The following is a 22,069-nucleotide window of genomic DNA, read 5'->3' as shown; positions in this document are numbered from 1 at the left end:
ACAAGTTTGTTTCTCAATTTCCCTCTGACTATTAGGGGATCTATAATTCAATCCCAATAAGGTGATTATCCCTTTCTTATTTCTCAGTTCCACCCAAATAACTTCCCTGGATGTGTTTCTGGGAATATCCTCCCTCAGCACAGCTGTAATGCTATCTCTTATCAAAAATGCCACTCCCCCTCCTCTCTTGTCTCCCTTTCTGTCATTCTATCCTGGAACATTAAGTTGCCTGTCCTGTCCATCCCTGAGCCATGTTATCGTAATTGCTATGATATCCCAGTCCGATGTTCCTAACCATGCCCTGAGTTCATCTGTCTTCCCTGTTAGGTCCCTTGCATTGAAATAAATGCAGTTTAAATTTATTAGTTCCACCTTGTTATATGCTTTGTCCATGCCTGCCCTGACTGTTTGACTCACTTCTGTTCTCAACTGTATCAGTCTCAGATTGATCTCTTTCCTCACTATCTCCCTGGGTCCCACCCCCCACCCCCCACCTTAATAGTTTAAATCCTCCCGAGCAGCTCTCGCAAATCTCCCTGCCAGTATATTAGTCCCCTTCCAATTTAGATGCAATCCGTCCTTCTTGTACAGGTCACTTCTACCCCAAAAGAGATTCCAATGATCCAAAACTGTGAATCCTACTCCCATTCACCAGCTCCTCAGCCATGCATTCATCTGCTCTATCCTCCTATTCCTGCCCTCACTAGCTCATAACATCGGGAGTAATCCAGATATTACTACTCTCGAGGACCTCCTTTTTAAATTCCTGCCTAACTCTCTGTAATCTCCATTCAGAATCTCAACCTTTTCCCTTCCTATGTCATTGGTTCCAACGTGTACAATTATCTCCTGCTGGGCCCTCTCCCCAGAACATTCTGCACCCTCTCTGAGACATCCTTGATCCTGGCATCAGGGAAACAACACACCATTCTGCTTTTTTGCTGCTGTCCACAGAAACGTCAGTGTGTACCTCGGACTAGCAAGTCCACTAACACAATTGATCTCTTGGAACCCGACATACCCCTCATTGCATTAGAGCCAGTCTCAATACCAGAAATCATTCAGGAGCAGCACTGTGGCTCAGTAATTAGCACTGCTGTGTCACAGCACCAGGGTCCCAGGTTCAATTCCAGCCTTGGGTGACTCTCTGTGTGGAGTTTGCACATTCTCCATGTGCCTGCGTGGGTTTCTGCCCGCAGTCCAAAGATGTGTGGATTAGGTGAATTGGCTATGCTAAATTGCCCATTTTGTTAGGTGCATTAGTCGGAGGGAAGTGGGTTACTCTTTGGAGGGTCGGTGTGGACTGGTTGGCTTAAAGGGCCTGTTTCCACATTGCAGGGAATCTTTTCTAAAAAAAGTAGCACTGGGAGAGCAAGAGTTAAGAGAAGCCATTGAGGTGATGCTCAGGCAATAACTGCTGGTCAAAAATGGAGCCACTCAAGAGGAATGTTACGAGGCTGGACATGCAAAGAGAGGAATTGAAGGACAGTGGCATAGATAACATGTCGATACAGGCAAAAACAGTCAAAAAGGATCAGGATGGATAGTTTACCATGGGTACAATTACACAGGATGTTATCTGTGACTCTGAGGACTGTTTCAATGCTGTGGCATACAGCAAGTAAGAGTGAAGGGGTTCAGAAATCAAGTCGAAAGTCGATTTTTGGAGGCAGTGACATATTCACATATTGTATGTGTTATCAATGAATGCCCAAAGTTTGCAGGCAAGTTTATAAATAAGCACACACATGCATCTCAAATACTGACCTGTTACCACCACACACGATTCAGTGCTTTGGTTCTTAGTAATGCAAATAATCACCACAAAATTCTTCCCCAACAATTTTCCCTCACTGAGGAGCTTAAATGTTTCTGTGAGACCTTCCACCAATGAACTTGCTGAATCCAGGATCCTGACGACATTCTTGCAGGAGCTAGCTGCTAACTTGGCCAACCAAGTGAGTTGCTTTGGGGTGACTGCCAACATTGATGAGGACACGTACGGCACTGAATGAGAAACAGCTTGTTGGTATTGTTTGGTTTCAGTAAGATTCGATTCCTGCCATGCTCTCACCAATATGTGTTCCAAGTCCTCAATCAAAGGAACCTGATCTGGGGCTAGGATTCAAGAGAACAATACATAAGGTTTCCATTAGTACAAAGAACCAATACACAAGACTATTTGGAAATAAAACTTCTTCAGGGGCTGGGGACATCACTGGGAGTGTCAGCATCTCTTGCGTATTCTCACATTTCCTCTTTCAGAGCAGATAAGGATGAAGCACGTTACTGTGGATCTGGAATCAGACAGAGGCCAAACCAAGTAAGAGTGGCAGCTTTCCTTTTTCTAGGTTAAACATCACACAACACCAGGTTATAGCCCAACAGGTTTAATTGGAAGCACACTAGCTTTCGGAACGTCGCTCCTTCATCAGGTGATGGTGGAGGGCTCAATCCTAATGCACAGAATTTATAGCAAAAATTTACAGTGTGATGTAACTGAAATTATACATTGAAAAATTGATTGTCTGTTAAGCCTTTCATCTGTTAGAATACAGTGATAGTTTTACTTCTTTCATGTGTAAATCACAAAACCCTCTTAAAAAAAGGTTGCATTCTTGGGTTAGCTGTTAATAGCTGGTGATAGCTAGACAATATGTTGTAGGTGTTAGCCCCCTATGTTCTCTGTCTATGACCTGATGTTTAGATTGATTCTAATCTAAAAAGTGAGATAACGGAATTTTACATAAATTCATGCATTTTGAGCTCAGAGTTCTAATGAATGCATGCAGTTTTTGAGCAAAGTGCATTGTAACCCTGCTATGTAATCATTGTGCTTTGCTCAAAAACTGCATGCATTCATTAGAACTCTGAGCTCAAAAACTGCATGAATTCATGTAAAACTCTGTTATCTCACTTTTTAGATTAGAATCAATCTAAACATAATGGCATAGACAGAGAACACAGGGGGCTAACACCTTCAACATATTGTCTGGCTATCACCATTGTTAACAGCTAACCTGAGAATGCAACTTTTTAAAAAAGGTTTTGTGACTTACACATGAAAGAAGTGAAACTATCATGGTATTCAAACAGATGAAAGACTTAACAAACAATCAATGTTTCAATGTTTAATTTCAGTTACATCACACTGTAAATTTTTGCTATAAATTCTGTGTGTTAGGATTGCGCCCTCCACTACCACCTGATGAAGGAGCGTTGCTCCGAAAGCTAGTGTGCTTCCAATTAAACCTGTTGGAATATAACCTGGTGTTGTGTGATTTTTAACTTTGTACACTCCAGTCCAACACCGGCATCTCCAAATCATTCCTTTTTTTAAACTATTTCCCCCTAACCAACCTGCTCAGAGATGTTATTTCACACCTGTGGAGCAAGTCAGACTCAAACCCAGGCTTCCTGGCACAGAAGTAGAGACGCTGTCGCTGTGCCACAGCAGGACCTGGCAGATTTCCTTCCCGAATGGCAATTAGTGAATTCAGATGGTTGTTCCTTCTCTTGAAGCTAGCTTTCAATTTATGATTTTGTTTTACAAGCTAATTTGATATTAATTGGATTTAAACTGCCCCACTGGCCAAGGTGAGATTTAAAGGTGGTTCCAGAAGCATGATGCTGGATTATTAGATTAGAGTGGTGCTGGAAAAGCACAGCAGGTCAGACAGCTTCTGAGGAGCAGGAAAATTGACATTTCAGGCAATAGCCCTTCGTCAGGATGAAGAGTTTTTGCCCGAAATGCCGATTTTCCTGCTCCTCGGATGTTGCCTGATCTGCTGATCTTTTCCAGCACCACCTTAATCTAGACTCTGATCTCCAACATCTGCAGTCCTCACTTTTGCCCATGCTGGATTATTAGCCCAGTGATATTCCCATTCCCCACAATAATAGGTGAAAAAACAAGTAATGTGAAGTTACACAAGGTAAAACTGGCTTACAATGAATGATTCGGTACTGATAAACCAGTATATGAACAACAAACACCCGAATTTCATGACACACCTTCGAGGTTAAGAAATAATTTTCCACTTGCCAACATACTGTGTGCCCAACAAGTCATTAACATGACAGGAGAAGCCCTCTAGGATATAAAATAAGTCAGTAAGATAATAAAGTTGCACAATTGAAATGCTCCAGTCCCAGTGAACAGAACCACCATGGAACATAAAATCAGCTCAAGAAGTTCACAAGCACATTTTGACAGAATTTCAATTTTTCTGGACTTCATTTTTAATGATTTATTCTTTAATATGCTTTTCTGCTTGAAAAACGAGAACCAAAGATGGGGGTAAAGCCCCACAAGTTCATAGCTTGCAAATGACAGACTTTCATATGGGTCACCTGTGTTCAAATACTACTCCAGCAACCCAAAAACAAAATCTAAGCCAATACTGTAGAATATACTGAGGGAGGGCTGTACTGCCAGAGGAGCGATTTTGACATGTGAAAGCAAAGACCCAGCTGCCTCTTCTCCAGCCAAAGAAGACCCTGTGACATTGCTTTGGAAAATAACAGCAAAGTCTTTCTCGGTGTCCTGTGCAATGCTTTTCCCTGCCAAAACAAACCATCCAATCATTGTTGTGCAGCTGTTTGTGGGATTTTGCTGTGTGAAATTTAGGCTTCCTCCCTTCGTGCATTACAACAGTTTTCACAGGTACATAACCGGCCTCAAAGCACTTTGGGATATTCTGAGGTGTTTTTTTTGATGATTTAGACTACTGAATGAAAAAGGCCGCAGGGGATATGAAAAGTGATGATGTGGTTGACAGTAAAGATGTAGACTGTAAAATGATGTAGATGTAAAATGTAGACTAAAGATAAAGATATCAATGGACTTGTCAGACAGCAAAGTGACAATCCAGAGAAGCTGGATGCATATTGCATTTGGGAGAGGATGCAAGAGACAGGGAATACACAGTAAATGGATTCTGAGAAATCTGGTTCATGCAAAAGTAGAGTCAGTGTCAGCTTAAGGAGTCAAAGTAATTGAAAACAAAATGCAGGTTGTCTGGCAGCAGCTGTGGAGAGATACAGGCACAGAGTTAATATTCTGCTCAATGGAATCTCTCTACAATTCCATCACCCATCAGAACAAACTGAGGGCTCTTTCTTCCTCATTAAACAGAGGTCCAATCAGTCTCCATCTACCAGAGACTTCACAGTGGCTCAGTGGTTAGCACTGCTGCCTCACAGCACCAAGGACCTGAGTTTGACTGTGTGGAGTTTGCACATTCTCCCAGTGTCTGTGTGAGTTTCCTCCAGGTGCTCCAGTTTCCTCCCACAGTCCAAAGATGTGCAGATCAGATGAATTGGCCATGCTAAATTGTCCATAGTGTTCAGGGATGTGTAGGTTAGGTGCATTAGTCAGGAGAAATGTAAAGTAGCAGGGGAATGGGTTTGGGTCGGTTAATCTTCAGAGGGTCAGTGCGGACTTGTTGGGCCAAATGGCCTGCTTCCACACTCCAGGGATTCAATGATTCTTTAGCCTGACTAAACTTGTTCTCTCATTGAACAAATTCTCCTCCAATTTGTCAGCAAAGCAGTAACGCTGTTGTTCTCTCTACAGATGCTGCCAGACCCGAGTATTTCAAGGACTTTCTGTTTTTTTTAATATCAAATTTTCAGCATTTTGTTGAGTTATATTAAATTGTTTTTCAGATTGGAGTACGATAGTTAGTGGTAGCCCCAAGCTCAATTGGTAGGTCCACTTCATAGACATAAATAAAGGGTACTGGAATACTAAGTAAAATTTAAAGATTGTCAATTATACCAAATTTGGTGATTTAGCATATAATCCACAGTAATGCAACATAGAAAGGGTAAGAGAGTGGGCAGATAAGTAGTGATGGAATTCAACAGAGTGAAAATTGAGATGATGAGTTTTGGCTAAAGCAATCAGGAGATGTGAGAATGGTGCAGCCAGCTCAGAGTTAACTGGAGGTTTGTGAAGATGGAAAGACACATCTTCAAAGCACATGTGACCTTGAGCTTCGGAATTAGAATTAGTCAGGACAAAAGAAAGGAAGTAAAGTTGAGCCTTTGTAGAGTTCTGGCTGGTCCACAGTTGAAGTATTATAATCAGTTCCAGTCACCACAATTGAGAAAGGTTGTGATTGAAATAGTGCAGTGGAGGTTTACCACAGTAATTCCAGGATGGAAGATTTTAGCTATCAGATTAGGTTTGAGAAGGGGGGGTCTTGCTCTCCTCAGAGCAAAGAAGCGAGAGGATACTTGATAGAGATGTGCACGATAATGGCTGGTTCAGATCAGGTAGACAAAGAAAAACAGTGCCCATTAGCTTACAAGGTCGAGGATACTTGAATTTAAGAATCTGGACAGAAGATACAGTGGAATGTGAGGAAGAACTTTTCTCATGTAGTGAACGGTGAAATCTTGGAACTCACTGTTTTCGAAGGTGGTGAAGATGGAGGCTGTCTTTGATTTCTGAAGGAACTGAGTGGGCACTTGAAGGAAATAAACCTGCAGAGCTACAGAGATACAGCAATGAAAGTGAACAGACTGCTTTACTCTACAGTGAGCCAGCGTGAACTCAATGGGTTGAATAGAGACAGGAGTAGACCATTCAGTTCAATGCCCTTCACCCACAGTATCTCCATAACCTTTTACAACACTGATAATCAAAAACTGATCAACCTCTACTTTAAATATCTTCAGAGACTGAACTTCCACAACCCTCTACTGCAGAGAATTTCAAAAGATACACCACTCTCCGAGTAAGGGAATTTCCCCTAGTTTCAGACCGAAATGACATCCCTTTATTTTTTACTCATACTCCCTGGTTCAGAACTCCTCAACCAGGGAAACATCTTACTCTCCTCTACCCTCTCCATTTTGTAAGTTTCAATGAGATTACCTCTCATTCTTTGAAACTCTAGAGAATACAAACCCAGTTTGCTCTAACTCTCTTCACAGGATAATTCCACCATCCCCAGGAACAAATCTGGTGAACCATCATTGCACACCCCCCGTAGGAATTCAATCCTTCCTGTGATAAGGAGACCAACAGTGCACACAGCACTCCAGGTGCAGTCTAACCAAGCTCCCATAAAATTTAAGCAAGACTTTTGCAATTCCTATACTCAAATGGGTGCCTACTGTGAAGGAAGAAGAGTGAGCTTTGGAGACTATATCTACAGATTGTTGCAGGTAGCAAGACAAGCAGATAAAAGTTGCCAAAAAGTGGCCCGTAAGAGCTGAGGCCTAGAGTATAAGAACAGAGAAGTGATGCTAAAACTGCAGTTTAGTATTTTATACAATTAGATTAGGACAAAGTGAGGACTGCAATGCTGGAGATCAGAGCCGAAGAGTGTGATGCTGGAAGAACACAGCTGGTCAGGCAGCATTTAAGGAGCAGGAGAATTGACGCTTCAGGCATAAGCCTGATGGTCCTCAGATGCTGTTTGATTGGCTGTGCTTTTCCAGCACCACACTCTTCCAGTTAAATTAGGGCCTACAGTACAGGCCACCACACCACAGGAAGAAACTGATCACACTAGGGGGATTCACAAGGATGTTGCTGCAATGTAAAATATTAATAATGCAAAAATATTCAGACTTTGTTATATTTGGATGGAGGAGGCGAGATTTAATAAAGGCTTATAAGTTAAAGAAATGACCTAAAATGAATAGGAAAGACTTCTTTCTGTCCACAAAGAGACCAATAAATGAGGGGGATGGATGTAAAATAATCCAATGGATGTATTCCAGATACCAGAGGAGTTACCTTTTCACCCAGAGCTTGGTGCAGGGCTTCTACACTCAATAAACTTGAGGTCCTTCAAAATCCTGCTGGCAACGTTCAAATACCCATCAAATTTTACAATGTCTGGGAAGCATCTTGAGAAAATTCATCATATTAAATGCACAATGTACATACCCTTTATTGTTAATTCCAAGAATTTATTTGGAGGGAAAGAGACGTGGTCATTTCCAAATATTTTAAGACAGACTATTCCAAAGTCTGAAATTCATGAAATTTGACTAAAATATATTGAAGAAAAATGGGGGATTCGTGAATTTTTTTTCCAACAGCAACAACTTGCATTTGTATGTCACCTTTTTATATTAAAAAAAATCCCAGGGTAATTCACAGCAGTGTTATCAATGGCTTCAATACTGAGTCACGTACAGAGGTGTTTGTACGGATGATTAAGTGATTGCTCAAACAGGCAGGTTTTTAAGATACAAGTTGAATGAGGAAGAGGCAAAGAGATGGCGAGACCAAGAGATTTAGAAAGAGAATCCAGAGGTCCGTAATAGCTTTATTGTGCCTAAAAAAAAAGCACTGCTAAAATAATGAAATTTAAATATATATAACATTTGCAGACTCGAGAAATGTAACTCATAATTTATGAATCAGAAGACAACCAATCAACACTTACCAAGTTGAGCTAGGTAGTAAACTGTCAGTAGGATTTGCATCTCTACGGACAATACTGTAGTTACAGATGTACTATGTTGTTCATACGCTCGAGGGAAAGTTTGAGTGTTTCGATAGCAGTTCTGTAGCATTGGACTGACTACTATATCATTCAAATTACCACAGAGGTAAGGAAGGTTTCCATGGCCTAAAAAATGAAATTGTTGCATTTACCCTCACTTTTCACATTCAGCTTTAGCAACATTCACAATTAAAATTTGTTTATTTTTATTATTTGCAAACAATTATTTGCCAAGTCCCAATTCTAGTACATAAATGAATTAACCGTTCAGCTGTTTGACTTGGTAAAGTAGCATTGAGTGAATTACTGACTTGGTGTTCTTATGCCCTTACTTTTACCCATCCCTCCCCAACCGAGGATATCTGGTCAGCATGGACGAGTTGGACCGAAGGGTCTGTTTTCATGCTGTACATCTCTATGACTCTAGAGACAGGAAAGGGCAAATTAGAATCTTGAAAATGAAAACCCCAATAATAACTGACTGCAGTGACAGTAATGTTAACTGTAGCAATGTAGGCAATGACAAGGTAGTCAGGCATAGGCACCATGGGAGCTCAGTGGTTAGCATTGCTGCCTCACAGTGCCAGAGACCTGGGGTCGATTCCACCCTCGGGTGACTGTCTGTGTGGAGTCTGCACCTTCTCCCTGTATCGGTGTGGGCTTCCTCCCAAGGTGCAAAGATGTGCAGGTTAGGTGGATTAGCCATGGGAAATATGGGGGTCTGGGTGGGATGCTCTTCAGAGGGTTGATAAGGGCTTGATGGACTGAAGGGCCTGCTTCTGCACTGTGGGGTTCTATGATTCTTGGTATCCACTTAATTTACGAGCAGCGCAATATAACATTGATGTGAAGGTCAGGACAGGACTGTATGCTGCAAGTCTTGGAGGGAGAAGCCAACGGGCTAGAAAAGATCACTGTTAGAAAGTTCTCGGCACTCCCCAATCTATCCTCCCAAGTGACACAATGTGAAGAAATGTTACCTTTCCCCATCTCCCCCAGGCCCAATCCCCTCAAATCCAACCCAAAGTATGCACTCACTGCTAAAGGACTAACCTCTGATCATTACCTTTAAAAATGACAGGTCTGGTCCTGCAGATTTTAAGTAAATTGTCAGGTACAACGACAGGTTCTTCTGAGGTAGGGAGTGGAGAAGAAATGGATCCTAAAAGGCTGGATTGAGTCATGCAAGCTAATTCCGCAATGTCTGCAACTAGCAAAAGGAGACAATGAATTTCATAAGTCATTATTGAACGATAGTCAGTTCAATATGGAATGTGAACCCTTACTGCATTGAGTTAGGACTGCTATGCACCTACATGTTGTAACACAATTGCAACTGAGCAACCCGACGTATTCCAGGCATTGTCCCCGTGTCTTGTACAGAAATTGGAGACTGATCTACAATGACATTTCTCACATGCAAGTCTTGTGGAGTGATGAATATCAGAGAATTTCTACAGCAAAACGATAGAATCTCAAGTGAAACAGGAGCTTGCCTAATTGAACAATGCTGTGTCAGAAATGGCAACTGTGATCTTAAAAGTTTGAAGAAATACTTTTGCATTCAATCTGTTCTCTAGGTAGGACAAATCATGTTCTTTGCTCAAGCAAGCATACATTTTGAAAATGCCAGAATTTATTTTGGTGACTGACAGCAAGAGCAGCTATTCACATAACAATTACTTTTCCTAATTATAACCAATTCAGGGAAATGTTGTAGAATCATAAGTGTTACATTACAGAAGGACTGTCGATCTTTTGCTAGCTCTCTCCATCTACTTTGTCTATATATTTAAAAGTTTTGAACACTTTTATAAAGTCTACTCTCAATCTTCTCTTCTAGAAGTCGAACAACCTCAGCTTCTCCAATCCACCCAGTGACTGATGTTCCTCAACCTAGAATCTCTCTCATTCAGCACCCTCTCCACAGGCTTCACATCCTTCTTAAAATACAGAGGCCAGTACTGGACACAATGCTTGGATGGTTTAACAAAGGCCCTGTTCTCCAGCTATTGACTCCATCCCTCTCCCTGGCAACAGTCTAAAATAAAACTAGCATGTTTCCAACTTTGGTGTCATATTTGACCCCAAAAGAAGCTTCCAGTAACATATCTGTACCATTATTATGAATGCCTATTTCCATTTCTGTAGCATCCTTTAAAAAAAAACCTTATTTGCTATTGAAACCCCCATTCAGACCTCTGTTCTTATAGATTTGTCTAACTCATTATAATCTTGGTAGGTCTTCCACAGTCTATCTTCTGCAAATGTTATGCTATCCAAAATTCTGCTTCATGTGTCTGCTAACTTGCACCAAGTTCTGTTCACCTATTAGCCTGTGTTTCCTGACCTATTCTGGCAATGCCTTTAATGTTAAAGTTCTGATTTTCATTTCATATCCGTTCCATGATCTTTATTCTAGCCCCACCTCTGTGATCTCCTCTAGCCCCACAATTATTTCAAGTTATCTGTTCTCATTTACTTCTAGCTTCCTGAACATTCCTGAGATTAACTGCTGCACCGTAGATCACACACATATACAATTGCCTTGGAGCAAAACTTTGGAATTCTTTCCTTAAAATTCTTCCTCCATTAGTCCTTGAAACCGACTTCTTTGGCCAATATTTCAATTGCCTGTCCCAATTTTGTCAAATGAGGCTTAGTGTCAGATTTTACTTTAGCGTGCGCCTTAAAACATCTTGGGATTTAACATCATGTTAAAGGTATTACGTAGCTACAGGTTGGTTCCGTTCATCATAACTTCTTAAACTGCTATTATAGTGTCTTTTTAACATCTTTCCTAATCTGCTCTTCTATCTTTAATGCTTATTTGAAGATGTCACTCTGTTCCCACTTCAACTGTAGAATTACATACTTTATTTTATATTGCCTCTCTTCATTCTTTCAAAGATGCATCATTTCTCATTTCTTTGCATTAGATTTCACCTGCTACATGCCCAGCAACATTGGCTTTTCAATGTTTCCTCAGAGGTCTATCCTTCTCAAGGTCACTATGCTTCAACACTTTGTGTCAAGTCTGCAATTGAGTCCTGTAGGCCCCGACAAAAGTGAGGACTGCAGATGCTGGAGATTAGAGTCGAGAGTGTGGTGCTGGAAATGCATAGTAGGTCAGGCAGCATCCGAGGAGCAGGAGAGTCGATGTTTCAGGCATAGGTCAGAGAGGAGGTGGAGTAGATAGGTGGGAAGGAAGATCGACAGGTGGGAACAGGTCATGAGGGCAGTGCTGAGCTGGAAGGTTGGAACTGGGATATGGTGGGGGGAAATGAGGAAACTGGTAAAGTCCACATTGATGCCCTGGGGTTGGAGGGTCCTGAGGCAGAAGATGAGGCGCTCTTCCTCCAGGAGTCAGGTGGTAAGGGAGTGGCAATGGAGGAGGCCCAGGACCTGTATGTCCTTGGCGGAGTGGGAGAGGGAGTTGAATTGTTTGGCCATAGAGCAGTGGGATTGGTTGATGCAGGTGTCCCGGAGATGTTCTCTGAAGCACTCTGCGAGTGGGCATCCTGTCTCCCCAGTGTAGAGGAGTCCGCATCGGGAGCAACAGAGATCCCCTCCGACCTATCACCTTTACCCCCACCTATTGCACTCTCAGCTACCTTCCCTCCAGCCCCATCCCCCTCCCATTTATCTCTCCACCCTCAAGGCTTCCAGCCTCATTCCTGATGATTTTCCTGCTCCTCGGATGCTGTCTGACCTCCTGTACACCCTGGTCCAAGTCTCTAATATATATCAAGAAAAGCAGTGGTCTTCATATTTATTATCAGAGAGAGAAGATGTGTTAATCTATATTCTGAAAGCCACAGATAGGGAAACATGTCAGGGGAGTGATACAATGTGGGAGTTGTAAACCACCCACCTAAATGTCCACATACTGGCACTGGTAAAGACACACAAGGATAGATGCACCATCAGTACTTCAAGGTATTACAACTGTTGACAGAGAAAACTTTACAGCACATTCTCCAGACCATTGTGAATGGACAATTTAAAACAAAATGGAGTTGAGAAATCAGGGGAGCTGTTATTTTTCTTCCAATGGACATGGGCCTTGTAGGTTCCTGAGCTAATCTGTACATCTGGACAGGTCATGGAAATCAAACAATCTTTTTGGTGAAAATTTGGTAAAGTCATAAGTCACAAAAGTTACAAAACACGCTTTTCCTGATAATAGCTACTCTTCTCTAAATGGCCTTGTTTACAGACTTTTTAAGTAAAAAATGAGGTCTGCAGATGCTGGAGATCACAGCTGCAAATGTGTTGCTGGTCAAAGCACAGCAGGCCAGGCAGCATCTCAGGAATAGAGAATTCGACGTTTCGAGCATAAGCCCTTCATACTTTGCATCTATTAACAGTGGATATGAAACCCCCCAATCTCTTTTGGTGGTAAACAAATGGGTGAAATTCATTGTGATCAATGATAAGAAAATTTGGAAAATACAGTGAGAATCAAAAAATCAGGTTTGTGACATCGGGAATAATTTTTTTTAGATTTTGCACTTCAATACTGATTGGCAATTACCTCATTTCCACTCATTTGCATTTCCTTAATTGCCAAAATAAAAGTAAAAACTGTGGATGCTGGAAATCTAAAATAAAAACAGAAAATGCGAGAGAAACTCAGCAGGTCTGGCAGCATCTGTGGAAAGAGAAACAGAATTAATATTTCGAATCTGATAAGACTAATCAGAACTGAATAGAGATGCAAAACACGGTATTTAATGCCCCACAGACAAATTGGGTGGGGGAGGTTAAGAGTGAGGGAAACAAATGGCAGGGATGCCCAGAGCAAAATGGTGTAAAGGAGAGATAGAGATGTAAAATAGGTGCACATGGCAGGTGGGAAAAGCAGAAAATGGTCTGCTCTATTAAGAACAAAGCCAACAAGACACAAACAAGACACTGAGGGGGGGAGGTGCTGTTGTAATTAAAATGCACAACAAAGTTCATGACCTTAAATTGCTGAACTCAATGTTGAGTCCTGAAGACGACAAAGGAAAGGGACGGAACGTTCCCCAGGACAACTGCAGCTCCAACAACACTCAAGAAACGTGACACCATCTACAACAAAGCAGCCTGATGACTGGCACCCCATCCACAAGCATGAGTAGCAGCATTGTGTACCATCTGCAAGAGGTCAAGAGTGCGGTGCTGGAAAAGCACAGCTGGTCAGGCAGCATCTGAGGAGCAGAAGAATTGAGATTTCGGGCATAAGCTCTTCATCAGAAACGAGGCTTGTGGGCCAGGGGGCTGACAGATAAATGGGAGGGGGGGGGTGGGGTTAGGGTAAGGTAGCTGAGAAGGTGATAGGTAGATGAAGGTGGGGGAGAACATGATAGGTCGGAAGGGCGGGTGGAAAGATAGATAGGAAAGATGATGGACAGGTCAGGAGGGCGTGCCGAGTTGGAGGCTTGGGGTTGGGAAAAGGTGGATAATGTGGCTTGAGCCCACCATCCCCTACAGATACCTAGACTACACCTCCTCCCACCCTACTTTCTGTAAAAAATGTCATCCCTTATTCCCAATTCCTCTGTCTCTGCCAGATACTGTTTCCAGGATGACCAATTCCACCTTAGAAAATCCCAGATGGCCTCCTTCCTCCAAGATCACAATTTCCCCTCCCACATGGTCAATGATGCCCTCCAGCACATCTCCTCTTCCCCCATCTCCGTTCTTGAACGTCACCCCTCCGACCGCAACAAGGACAAAAACCCCTGGTCCTCACCTTCCATCTGACCAACCTCTGTATACATCACATCATCCTCCACCATTTCCACCACCTACAAACAGATCCCACCATCAGATATAAATTTCTCTCCCACACCGCTGTCAGCGTTCCAGACAGACCATTCCCTCCACGATTCCCTCATCAGATCCACCCTCAGTCCGCCCCTCCCCCATCAGCCCACACCTCACTGCCAGCACCATTCCCTGCCACTGCAGGAAGTGCAAAGCCTGTGCCCAAATCACCTCCATCCATGGCCCCAGAGGATCCTTCCACATCCGACAGAAATTTACCTGGAGTTCCACCAATGCCATTTACTGTATCTGTTGTACCAAATGTGGTCTCCTCTACATTGGGGGGACAGGACACCTACTTGCAGATCGTTTCAGAGAATATCCCTGGGACACCTGCACCAACCAACCCCACTGCCCTGTGGCTGAACATTTCAACTCCCCCTCCCACTCCACCATGGACATGCAGGTCCTAGGCCACGTCCATCGCCAAACCCTTACCACCCAATGCCTGGAGGAAGAACACCTCAGCCACACCGTATCAATGTGGATTTCACTAGTTTCTTCATTTCCCCACTCTCCACATTATCCAAATCCCAAGTCTCCAACTCGACATCACCCTTCTGGCCTGTCCACCATCTTTCCCATCTATCTGCTCCACCCTCTTCTCCGACCTAACACCTTTTCCCTCACATTCATCTACCTATCGCATTGTCAGCTATCTTCCCCTAAGCCCCATACCCCCCTCCTATTTATCTCTCGCTCCCGCCCAGCCCACAAGCTTCATTCCTGATTAAAGGCTTATGCCTGAAATGTCAATTATCCTGCTCCTTGGGTGCTGCTTTTCCAGCACCATTCTCTCTACTCTGATCTCCAGCATCTGCAGTCCTCACTTTCTCCTACTATCTGCAAGACACACTGCAGAAATTCACCAAACATCCTCTAACAGTACTTTCCAACCCTAACACCACTTCCACCTTGAAGAACAAAAGCAACAGATACATACGCACACCATGACCTGCACGTTCCCCTCCGAGCCACTCATCATCCTGACTTGGAAATATATCCTTCTTCCTTCAGTGTCTGGATCAAAATCCTTGCATTCCCACCATACCGGTATTGTGGAACTATCTATTCAGGTGGGCTGCTATAGGAATAATGAGGACAGCTCACCACCACCTTCTCAGGGGCAACAAGAAATGGGCAACAAATACCAGCCCAGCCAGGAAGGCCGGATCCCCTTGAAGTGAATTTTAAAATATGGCTCGTGATACCTTTGCAAATCCCTCAGATCAATGCAGAATTAAGATCTACTGTTGTTCGTGCTTCTAGCAGAGTCAGAGAGGCACAGACCCCAGACCTCCACATGATGGATCACTCTGGCAGAGTTGGCAGTGTAGCCCAGAAATGGTATCATTGAGGCCTGCTGTGGCCCACAGAACCTGAGGTGACTGAGGAGGGATATCCGAGATACAAAGGAATTGGGAATCCACAGCAATTTGCCGAGGGTGAAGATGAGGATGAGGGTCACGACAACAACAAGGAGGTCCATTCCAACTCAGCATGACAGAGTAATGCATTGTCAAATCTGCAAAGCCAGAAAGAGGTGGCACAGTGGTTAGCACCGCTGCCTCACAGTGCAAGGGACCTGGGTTCGATTCCAGCCTCAGGCCACTGTCTATTTGGAGTTTGCACATTCTCCCCGTGTCTGTGTGGGTTTCCTCCCACAATCCAAAGATGTGCAGGTTAGTTTAATTGGCCATGCTAAATCGCCCAGAGTGCTCAGGAATGTACAGGTTAGGTTCATTAGTCGGGAGTAAGAGGGGAATGGGTTTTCGGTGGCTTACTCTTTGGAGGGTCGGTTGTTGGGCCTGACGGTGTGTTTCCACACTGTAGGGTTTCTATGAAATAAGCAGAGTGTGGTCTTTTGTGAAATGGTTTAAAATTCTGTTGTCAATCTGGAAGTAGCTCCATTTTAGTGTAAAGGACCTGGCTATTGTTGCAGTCCTTGACCTATTATATTTCTGAGTAACTGCCTTTTGGTCTATCTGATTGGACAAGTGTTATCTTTGGGTGATCCCACTTCAAATATTAAATATTAGATGACCTATTGACTGTTAGGGGAAAATGCAGTTAGTCAGATGGTGAACTGATGTTGTATAGCAATGAAGTTAGGTAGCACTGATGGCTCCAGTCAGTTGATCATATCCAAGTGCTGTTCTACTGAAGTCCCTCATAATAGTCAGCAGGATCACAGGAATCCTGAGGAATCTCCTTTAGACCATTCCATTACTGGTAACCATTCAATGATACAGAGTCTCGGGGTGAAATCTCTATTTTTTTCTTATTAAAAAGTATTGTCTTCAGTTCATCCAGAGATGAGAGTAAAGGGTCCATCCCTATCATCTCTCTCCAGCTTCGAACAAGCATCAGAAATAAACCAAAAAGCAGTTTAAAAACAACTCCTGCATCTCATACTTGAAAACTTTAGCTTTTATTGCACGTGGAGAAAGTGAGGACTGCAGATGCTGGAGATCAGAGCTGAAAATGTGTTGCTGGAAAGGCGCAGCAGGTAAGGCAGCATCAAAGGAGCAGGAGAATCGACATTTCGGGCATGAGCCCTTCTTCAGGAAAGCTGAAGAAGGGCTCATGCCCGAAACGTCGATTCTCCTGCTCCTTGGATGCTGCCTGACCTGCTGCGCCTTTCCAGCAACACATTTTCAGCTTTTATTGCACGTACCAACTAAAAGCAAAAATATGCGATATAAACATTAGACATAAATCTAACTAATTCACATGTAAACAGCAAGCAATTAGAAACAAGCATGAGCAAGTATGAAGGAGGCATGAGAACTGCCAATTAGTACTCAGCATTTAACAAAATAACTATTAAGAAAATATTTAGCAAATAGAAAAACAACCAAAGACTCCAGTCAAAATATTTTGCTTTGTTAGTAACCCAAAAACACAGCACTAAAACAAAGATTCTAAATATTTGAAATTGAAAACTCAGTTACAAATTACCACAAAATAAACATACAAAAAAAGAGAAATTGCACATTTAGTTGTTCACATTGTATTTCCAAAAACTGAAATAAATATAATTGAGTACCTTCAAAGATTCGTTTATTGAACTAGGTTTTTGTTATTCATTGATGTGATGTGGGCATTGCTGGCTGGTCAGCCAATATTTATTGCCAGTCCCTAGTTACCCTTGAGAAGATGGTGGTGAGGTGCATTTTCTTTCACATGCTGCAGTCCATGAACTGTAGTTGACCCACAATGCCCTTAGACAGGGAATTTTAATTCCAACACTTCTGCCTCATTAACAATGGAAAAGATTATCCAGGAAACTGTTAGGTACTTCAAGTGTATAGATAATATAGATAATAATGGGTGTGAAAATTCAAAATGGTAAAGTTTGTCAAAGGAGACATTTCTCTTCCTTCCATTTTACTTGAAATCTTCATCATGTGTGTTCCTCAAAATATCTATGTTGACTAGTAAATGTCCTTGGGGGGACAATACTATCGTTTTTGAGATGTTTATGAATTATATGTTGACAGAACCACTTAAAAAACAAACCAGTACGGGATGCATAAAACTTGAGGTCAGCTACACAAGACATAATTTTTAAAAATGCTCATACATTTAAACAAATTAGGATATTTACCAGCTTAATTGTGTTAAAATTACAGCAACAACTAGTTATAAAGACAAGGGTTGGAAAGACCAGAAGCATTTGGAGAAAAAGAGTATGAAACATGATTTGTACCAAAAAAGAATGGAATGTGTAACCCAAACACTCAATTTCCACCCCACCAACTAAACCTGGATACCTCAGCATGAATACTCAGTTATACAAAACACGACAAATACATTTCATGCGCACCAGACAGTTGTACCATCACTAAGAAAGTAATAATCTGTTGTATAATACAAAACTAGAAATAGGATGAACATAGACTGATAGTGAGAATGTCGGTGATGGATCTTACCAGCTTTGCTTCCTAAAGTTTGAGCCGTTGGATTGCTCTGAATGGAGAGTGTTTCTATTGCTGAAGAGGAGTCTGGTGACCAGCCCCTATGCCGTTTCTTGGGAGGCCCTGAATTAGCTAAATTGCCTGTTCAACAGTATAAAAGATGTCAGTTATCATGATAACAGCATGGACATGTACAGGTTGGAATACCATGCTCCCATTTATGCAGACATGAAAGATTCTTATTTAAAGTTGTTACCAACAATCAAAATGAATACCTTCTAAATTAAATCCAGTTAATTCAAAGCATGAACTTATGATTCATTCCACTGTGCACTGAGATATTTGCACAGCTATCAAATGGACAGGAATGTACTCATAACCTCAGAGGAACAGGAGCAAGTCAATCAGTCAGTCTCACCTTATTCTGCAATGTAACAGTTTGGGCGCGGCTCTGTGGGGCAATGGATAGCGCGTTGGACTTCTACGTGTTTGTGCACATTGCTATTGCCTTTGATAAGGTGCCACATGGGAGGCTGCTGAGCAAGGTGAGGGCCCATGGTGTTCGAGGTGAGCTGCTGGGATGGATTGAGGATTGGCTGTCTGACAGAAGGCAGAGAGTTGGGATAAAAAGGTTCTTTTTCAGAATGGCAGCCGGTGACAAGCGGTGTCCCGCAGGGTTCAGTGTTGGGGCCACAGCTGTTCACATTATATATTAATGATCTGGATGAAGGGACTGGGGGCATTCTAGCGAAATTTGCAGATGATATGAAGTTAGGTGGACAGGCAGGTAGTACTGAGGAAGTGGGGAGGCTGCAGAAGGATCGAGACAGTTTGGGAGAGTGGTCCAGGAAACGGCTGATGGAATTCAACGTGAGCAAATGTGAGGTCTTGCATTTTGGAAAAAAGAATAAAAGCATAGACTACTTTCTAAACAGTGAGAAAATTCGTAAAGCCAAAGTACAAAGGGATCTGGGAGTGCTAGTTGAGGATTCTCTAAAGGTAAACATGCAGGTTGAGTCTGTGATGAAGAAAGCAAATGCAATGTTGTCATTTATCTCAAGAGGGTTGGAATATAAAAGCACCGTTGTGCTACTGAGACTTTATGAAGCTCTGGTTAGGCCCCATTTGGAGTACTGTGTCCAGTTTTGGTCCCCACACCTCAGGAAGGACGTACTGGCACTAGAGTGTGTCCAGCGGAGATTCACACGGATGATCCCTGGAATGGTTGGTCTAACATACGAGGAACGGCTGAGGATCCTGGGATTGTATTCATTAGAGTTTAGAAGATTAAGGGGAGACTTAATAGAAACTTACAAGATAATATATGGCTTGGAAAGGGTGGATGCTAGGAAATTGTTTCCGTTAGGCGAGGAGACTAGGACCCGTGGACACAGCCTTAGAATTAGAGGGGGTAAATTCAGAACAGAAATGCAGAGACACTTCTTCAGCCAGAGAGTGGTGGGCCTGTGGAACTCATTGCCGCAGAGTGCAGCGGAGGCCGGGACGCTAAATGTCTTCAAGGCAGAGATTGACGTCACAAGGAATTAAGGGCTACGGGGAGAATGCGGGTAAGTGGAGTTGAAATGCCCATCAGCCGTGATTGAATGGCGGAGTGGACTCGATGGGCCGAATGGCCTTACTTCCACTCCTATGTCTTATGGTCTTATTACAGCTCTATACCACAATACATTGTCCTGCTGTTACTTCAACTCTTTTCATACTGCTTCCTAATGAAAATCTATCAATCTCGGTCTTCGTAATTTCAATTAATCCAGCATCCACTATTTTTTTCATATAGTAAGTTCCAGAGTTAGAGTCATAGAGAGGTACAGCATGGAAACAGACCCTTTGGTCCAACCCATCCATGCCAACCAGTAATCACAACCCAATCTAGTACAACCTACCAGCACCCGGCCCATATCCCTCCAAACCCTTCCTATTCATACACCCATCCAGATGCCTTTAAAATGTTGCAAATGTACTAGTCTCCACCACTTCCTCTGGCAGCTCCCACACACATACCACTCTTTTATATCTTTCCCCTCTCACCCTAAACTCTTGTACCCTCTAGTTCTGGACTCTCCCACTCCAAGGAAAAGACTTTGTCTATTGACCCTTTCCATGCCCCTCATAATTTTATAAACCTCTATAAGGTCACCCCTCAGCATCCAAGCCTCCAGGGAAAACAGCCCTAACCTTTTTAACCTGTCCCTGTAGCTCAAATCCTCCAACCCTGGCAACATCCTTGTAAATCTTTTCTGAACCCTTTCAATTTTCACAACATCTTTCCGATAGGAAGGAGACCAGAATTGCATGCAATATTCCAACAGTGGCCTAACCAATGTCCTGTACAGCTGCAACTTGACCTCCCAACTCCTGTACTCAATACTCTGATCAATAAAGGAAAGCATAGCAAACACCTTCTCCACTACCCTATCTTACTGCAACTCTACTTTCAAGAAGCTAATGACCTGCACTCAAAGGTCTCTTTGTTCAGCAACCCTCCCCAGGGCCTTACCATTAAGTGTATAAGTCCTGCTAAGATTTGCTTTCCCAAAATGCAGCACCTTGCATTTATCTGAATTAAACTCCATCTGCCACTCCTAACCTTTGTGTAAGAAGCTCCTCATTTCACTCCTAAAGGGCCTAGCTCCAGTTTTACAGTTGTGTCTTGTTATAAACTACAGTGTAGATTTCCACAGAGAGGTGGTCATCTAGCAAGAAGACCAGCTTCTAGAAACGGGATTCCCCCGTAATCTCCCATCATTTGGTGCTCAATGATTGCTGCACAAATCCCACAATAGGGTGTGCACCAAAGGATGCCACGTTGTCCTCACTCACCCATCAGGCTTTAATGAATTGCTGAACTAAACACAAGCCAGTCCTTTAACCAAAGGTTACATGTAGTTCCAAAAAATACGTTAGTTTTGAAAAAGGCTGCATGTTTTCAAAGTGGTGCCCAGAGAGAGATCTGCAAATATTAGCCCAGATATAGGGCTATCTCGGACACTTTTCTTTTTAAAATATTACTTTGAGATCTTTTACATCCACCTGAGAGAAAAGACATGGTCTTAGTTTAATCTCTCATTTGATGGATGTATTTCTGATACCAAGTGAATGACACCACAAGAAAGCATTTTGATTTGCAAATACCGTACCTATCACTGAGGGCCTCGCCATATTCTGAAATGATATGGTGTTGGTCTTCACTGTGCTGTGATGCCTGGCTGATTCTCTGTTGTTTTGACTTGCAGAAGCCCCTATAACAGCTCGTGAAACAGCCTGATCTGTTGGAGGACCTGTAATGACAAACAACTCTGGTGAAAGACCATTCCAATAAAATAGAATGAAGAGACAGGAATATAAGGAGGTATCACACTCTTAATAAAATTGTTATTGTTTTTTCCCTCAATTAATAAGCTTGAAATGCAAAATTAATGTGTTAATGCTCAGTGAGTAAATTAGAAACAAGCTCCCAGTCACACACAGAAGAAGTGCTAACATATGTAGACTCTTTATGTACATTCCATCCTCTTGTCCTTGTCAACAGGGCCATTGAAAGCAGGCAGGCTGACCCTTTCTCTTTGCTTTGGGAAATCTAGGCCAAGAATATTTATCACCAGTCCCAATAAAACATGCTTCTCTTCGAAAACTGTGCTGTCCAGATACGCATGAACCCACCAATATCCTGCCCCCAATTTTTAAATTCTATGAAAGCAGACAGACCAAAGTAGAATTTTCTTACAATCCATTCAATAAGGAAAATGTGAACAAAATCATCTTACAAGTAACAGCAAATCAGACTGCATGGTAATGTCAAATTAAACCCGCACCAAAGAAATGGAACCAACCTATTGTGAT

General features: G+C 42.5%; 1 protein-coding gene across 1 annotated transcript in view; it reads right to left on the bottom strand.

The window, feature by feature from the left end:
- greb1 (growth regulating estrogen receptor binding 1) overlaps positions 1–22,069 on the bottom strand; it is a 194,519-nt gene that overhangs the window by 119,842 nt on the left and 52,608 nt on the right. The window contains exons 7-11 of the mRNA XM_060855164.1: positions 21,367–21,507; positions 18,224–18,349; positions 9,541–9,684; positions 8,415–8,600; positions 1,768–2,118 (exon numbers count right to left, since the gene is read on the bottom strand). Of these exons, the coding sequence (XP_060711147.1) occupies positions 1,768–2,118; positions 8,415–8,600; positions 9,541–9,684; positions 18,224–18,349; positions 21,367–21,507 (948 nt within the window). The remainder of the gene's footprint in view (positions 1–1,767; positions 2,119–8,414; positions 8,601–9,540; positions 9,685–18,223; positions 18,350–21,366; positions 21,508–22,069) is intronic.

The sequence above is a fragment of the Hemiscyllium ocellatum genome, chromosome 3 (genome assembly GCF_020745735.1).
Source record: "Hemiscyllium ocellatum isolate sHemOce1 chromosome 3, sHemOce1.pat.X.cur, whole genome shotgun sequence".
NCBI classification, from domain to species: Eukaryota; Metazoa; Chordata; class Chondrichthyes; order Orectolobiformes; family Hemiscylliidae; genus Hemiscyllium; species Hemiscyllium ocellatum.
The sequence above is the reverse complement of the archived record's forward strand: the minus strand, read 5'-3'. Positions and strand labels throughout refer to the sequence as shown.